Genomic DNA, 5,802 nt, shown 5'->3' on the forward strand with positions numbered 1-5,802 from the left:
AACCGTACGCACATGAATCACTTCTGGCCTATCCCAGGTGAAGGTCAGTCAAAAGCTTTCCACTTCTGCGCACGGAACCATCCTTAAAAAAAATACCAAACCAGTTAAAAAACTAAGACTCTGTACTACTTTACTGAACAGTAAATTCCAGTTTGGCACCACTGTGAGCTGGTAAGGTTGTCTAGTTGTTCAAGAAATCTTAAGAAATCGATGTTTAGTCAAACAAAATTTTTCTTAAGATATTCAAAAAAAACCACTGTATCACAATCTCTGTGCTACTGTTGAGTAGTATACACTTTTTTGAGTAAACAAAAAGAACTAAGTAGCATTCATAACGAGATTAGCGCATTCATTGCCCGTGCCAGCCTACTTGCTGCCACCACTCGCATACGCAATTCAGCATTTTTATTAGCTGTTATTGCAATTCTTCTTACATATACGACGCTTTTGTGCTTGGCTTTCACAGAACACAATAATAAAAAGCTACAGTAGCGCGTCAGAATGAGGTTCGAGAGAAAAAGGAGCGTAGCGCAGAAGGGAATTAAATCGAAACATAAACAACTAACGTCAGTTAGAAAACAAAAACAACAAATATGTGTATTCGAATGCCACAAACAAGCGAGCCCACAAATAAATAACTATGTAAACATATACAGCTCAAGATTCACATGGAAGCATGCAACGCAATGCTGAGTCAACTAAATCCCACGAGTGCCGCTTGCCACACTCGCGCACTAACTAACTAACTGGTAGCACAGAGGCAGACACTTCGTCACTTTGACGCCACTAATAAAAACGTGCGACTTGGCCACGCTACGGCTATGCCTTGCCTGTTGCCGTTTAGCGTGTGTTTGTGTGTGTGTGTTTGCGGTTCATTCATCTGATGTGCAAATAAACTTACTATTGTGGAGCAATGGAATTTCATTCATGAAATTGTATCTGCCTTGTGCGGCTCGGCTCATCTCTACGCGCTTGGTTAATCGTTGCAAAGATTGCGGAGAAGTCGTGGGGAAAACTGGTTATTTATTGGTCAGCCAGAGAGTGAGAGAACCAGAAATGAGCGAACACAGTGGATGAGCAAGCGCTCCAATTGCACTAGCTACCGTCTTCTTTGCCACTAACTAAATGCAGATTTCACAGCGATGATCGATGTTGATCAGCAGCTCCACACGATCGTGTTGATAGCGTGCACGAGTTGTTTGGCGCGGTGTGGTGCATCCCAACCGGGCCCAAGTGGAGCACGCGACGATTGGTTGTCGCACTCGACAGCCGGACCCACAGCGCATTTCGCCAGCGAATGGGAAATGAGTGCGCACGCGAGAGCAATTTATTGCGAGAGTCTATACGGTGCGAGTGCTCCAATAAAAAGTCAACTTATCGCGCGCTCACGATCATTTTTGTTGGCAAAGCGAGCCGGTTAAGTTCGTGGCAAGAACGGTGAAAAGTTATAAAAGCAAGTTAAGAAGCTAAATTTCGAAAATGTTCTAAGTTGTTCTTGAAATTTTTTGATAAACCATAGACTTGTGCAAGTCAAAGTGTTAAAATTCAAAGCGCAAATATTTTTGTGAACTGTTAGTGTAGTTGAATAATAAATTTTTTCCGCATATCGTGTGCTTGAAAATAAATGCCTGCATGAGTTATCACACAAAAATGGCGCCAAATCATCACCCTCATCACTTCATGATGCATGGCCTGCCGCTGGAGCCAGTCTCGCGCACTTACCAGTACCGCAAGATTATGAAACCGATGTTGGAACGCAAGCGACGCGCGCGCATCAATAAATGTTTGGATGAATTGAAGGATTTGATGACCAGCACTTTGCAAGCGGTAAGTTGTAGATAAATCAGAATATATGAAGCTCTAAAGTTGCTTTTGAGATAGAAGATTGAAGATTTGTAGACCGCGATGCTTTGCTTTTTATGAGTCGCACCAATATATTTTTGCGTTCAGTTCAGGGTAATAGTATGAAGTCAAAACTAGCTTTTCATCAGCGCAAACTCTTAGCGAATAAGATCATTGGAATCATAGAAACAAAACAGCGTTGACTTCGCGTCTTACTTCTACCAAAAGCGTATTTTTGGCTTTCTTGGTCTAGCTTGGTCTATACTGGTGAATTCCGAGCAAATTTCATTCATCGAAGCTCACTTGTATACTTTTATTTGAATCGCCGTGAAGTTAAGGCCAACCAAATGCCAAGAAATTTTTAGCCTGTTCGCCTACTTAAGGATTTAGTCAGAAACAGTCCGCAGTTGTCCGGAAGATTGTAATGAAGATACGAAATTTGTTTACGGAAACGACTTCAGACTATTTCTAACTAAATTCTTGAGGACGGGAACAGGCTATTTGTATGAAAATCGGGAAAGAATTTAGCTAATAAATGGCGCTGCCAGAAGAACCTCTGTTAGTAGTTAGGAGTCCTAATAGTAGTATGCGTTTTAATAACTCCGATGAATTAACAATTAAGTTTTGCATTACTTTTGATTGGTATTGGTTAGAAGACTTCCTTTAAAAGCTTTGCGCTCTCAATGACATACAACTGTAAATAAAAACAAAATATTTAACTCCCAATACAGCTGAAACTTCACTCCAAGCCGATGTAAGCTGATGCAGTTAAAGAAAATTAAAAGAAAAAACACTCTCTACTCCAAGCTGAATTTTCAAACCCTCCTTTCTGACTGATAAAAAATATTCTTTTTGTTCCATATTATCGCTTCTTTATTAATTCTAAATAAAAAAGCTTTTTCCATTGCCATCGCACTGTTATGAATCTTGAGATCTTTTTTCACCATGAAACTTCTGATTGGTATACTAAGTATCTAAAATTATAACTGAATTCTTCACTTCGTAAGTAATTTGTACAGTGACTCGTTTAAGGGCAGCGGAACCAAGGCAGTACAACCTTTTTCTTCTAGTGAAGAGCCAACACTACTTTTTGTTGGGTTAGTGGTGAGCCGATTTCCATTAAACCAATTGTCAATCATAATCAGTGTAATTTGCAGAGATTATAAAATACTTGCAAAAAAAAACTATTCATATAAATATAAAATATAATACGTCACAAAAAAGTATTTGCAACATAAATACAACCCCTTTTTACAAAAACTGTTTAAAAACAAAATAAGTATTTGAAAATACACTCCAACTCATTTGTATAGCGCAACCTTTTAATTCTCAGTATGTACAGTTTTCCTTTTCTTTGTTTAATATTCATATATTTTTTTTAAACAAAAATTTTGCATATTCTATGTGTAAATCTGATTTTAAAATTTCATATAAATTAAAAATAAAAATAGAAAAAGGGGCGCGCTATCCTAATGTAGCCAATTCACCATGGATTTAAAATTTTTTTTTTTGTTGACAGTGTCATGTATTTTCTTCCATACAACGTATGCTCGACAAAATTTTTATATAGAAGAAAATGCGACGCCCCGTCAACAAAAAAAAAACAAAAAAAAAAATGTCAAACATCAACGATATTTTACACCCATTTGTATACCCGGAAATTTTTCTAAAAATATCATTAACTTATTCACTCCAAGTCATAAGGATACTGCATCCCTTTGTTGCCATTTTTTTATCTATATAAAATTTAAAAATCAGATTGACACGTATTTTTTTGCAGAGTATGCTACATTTTTATAAAAAAATGTATGAATTTAAATAAACAAAAGGAAAACTGTAAATGCTAATAATTTAAATGGTGTGCTGATGAAATGACGAGTAGTGGAAAAATATATTTAAAAATACTTTTGAAATTACACGTGCATACAAAAGGCCGTAACTAACCAAAAATTCAAAAATTCCCTATTTGTTGCAATGAAAAAGCGAAGAGAAGAGAATGAGTAAGTTTCAAATTTTTGAATTGCGCTTCGCATGACCTTCTTACATTTTTAATAATCCGAATGAGGAATTTTCAAATGTAAAAAAAAAAATGAATGAGGAATAATGAGGAATACAAAAATCTATTTAAAAATACAAAATACAAATACTTCTTAAAAATGTATTTAAAATATAGGACTGAGAGATCGTAATGGGCCTCAATGTTGATATAATAGCTGTTAGGGCTGTCAGTTAGGCAATCAATTATGAATCCTACTAATCCTCTGCATGAGCGTTCAACGATTCCAGTTTAACAGGACAGAATCTGCTGCATGCTTTAGAGCAGAATTACATAGGAAGAATTCGATAGGAAGGCGCCCTTGAATACAAATACGTTTTTTAGGGCCCCTTGTTTAATGTCTAGTTATCACTTCCTCCCAGTCAAACATCGTTATCGACATCACATACGGAGCTTCTAAGCTTCAAATCTTAGACTAGCTATTGCTATGTCAAATTTAAAGTGAGATTACACCATTTAATTAATCTAATTTCTTCTCTTCCAGGATGGCGAAAACCTCTCCAAGCTGGAAAAGGCTGATATCTTAGAGCTGACAGTGCGCCATCTACATCGGCTGCGCGAAACAAACGGTCTCTTTGTGCGCCACAGCGATACGCTGAACATGGAGAAATTCTGGGCGGGATTTCAGCACTGCGCTGTGGAGGTGTCACATTTCCTACAAAAATACGATCAACAAAACAAACATATAAATGGAGATTTAATCAAATATATTGCGAATTATGTGCCAAATATGGCAGCAGCAGTAGCGGCAGCAGCCGTCGCAACGACAGCCAACGGAACAAATGCAGCGCCACCCGCCGTAGTCTCAGCTCAATCTGCGCTAGCAATGCAAGCAAGTGGCAATGGAGTTAGTTATGGCACGGTGACCAACAATATAAATGAGCATTACCAAAGATTTTGCACAGCGTTGCGGCATATGCCAACGGAGGCAACGGCAACCACACCAACGCCGCCGCCGGTGGCAGCGGCAGCAGCAGCAGCAGCAGCAGCAGCAACATCGCACGCCAGGCACCAACAAATGCAAATATCCGCTTCAGCAGTTTCTAGCTTTGAACGCATTTGGGAGGCGGCAGCGCGAGCAGCAGCCACTGGCAAAACGCGAATGCATCCTTATGCCCGAAAAGTGTTGCATAATCACAGCAATGGCGCGAATGTTGAGCCAGTGGAGAGTGAGGCCGATGGCAGTGAAACGCTCGGTGATGACGTCGACTGTGCCGATGGTGATTTTCTGCACGGCGATGGCCTCGTTTGGCGTCCTTGGTGATGCCGGCCATATGAACGCGGCCCCTAACCACCCGCATTTGCTTTGGTCGCCTGACCTTAAACGCGGATAATTTTACCCTGTTAACATAATAAAATCATGCTTAATGCAGCATGCATACCTGTGCACTTGGCTACATATGTATGTGTGCGTGCAGGACTAAGTATTTCAAAGGACCACATCAGCAAATTTCCATATTTGTATAATCAAATTTGTTGTGTAACTGCATGGCTAAAGCTTTATTTATTTGTATGTGTTTGTATTGTATTCGAATAATTCGAGTTAATAATTTAATGGAATTAGTGCATAGAAGCTAAATATTTAATAAATATATTTACCTTGGGTAATTGCATTTACCATAATGAGTTTTGTTAGCTGCATACTTACACATGCATGTGTACAAGCATATGTTGTGTGCGTGAAATCATGTTTGTGTACATAAAATGTTTGCATACAAAATTGAATGGCGTTATACAACGAGTGGCGAATTAACAAATTGGTTGCCATTATCTCGGTTTAGCAGCTGTTTTTTTTATAATTGAAGTGATTTGCAAATAGAAAATTGGTTTAGGAATTCAAAAATGGAATGGCAAGTTTTAATTAACGGTATCTCCTTAAACGGAGGAAAGGCACAAAAACTTTA

General features: G+C 38.5%; 1 protein-coding gene across 1 annotated transcript; it reads left to right on the forward strand.

Moving 5' to 3' along the window:
* Nucleotides 1–1,416: 1,416 nt before the first annotated feature.
* On the forward strand, nt 1,417–5,383 carry LOC118733514 (enhancer of split m7 protein-like). The gene is made up of 2 exons (XM_036462932.1): nt 1,417–1,827; nt 4,383–5,383. The coding sequence occupies exons 1-2, from the start codon at nt 1,633–1,635 to the stop codon at nt 5,160–5,162; spliced, it is 975 nt and encodes a 324-aa protein (XP_036318825.1). The 5' UTR covers nt 1,417–1,632; the 3' UTR covers nt 5,163–5,383.
* The last annotated feature ends 419 nt before the right edge of the window (nt 5,384–5,802 follow it).

This window comes from Rhagoletis pomonella, unplaced genomic scaffold (genome assembly GCF_013731165.1).
Source record: "Rhagoletis pomonella isolate Grant_MI unplaced genomic scaffold, Rhpom_1.0 Rhpom_scaffold_00002, whole genome shotgun sequence".
Taxonomy (NCBI): Eukaryota; Metazoa; Arthropoda; class Insecta; order Diptera; family Tephritidae; genus Rhagoletis; species Rhagoletis pomonella.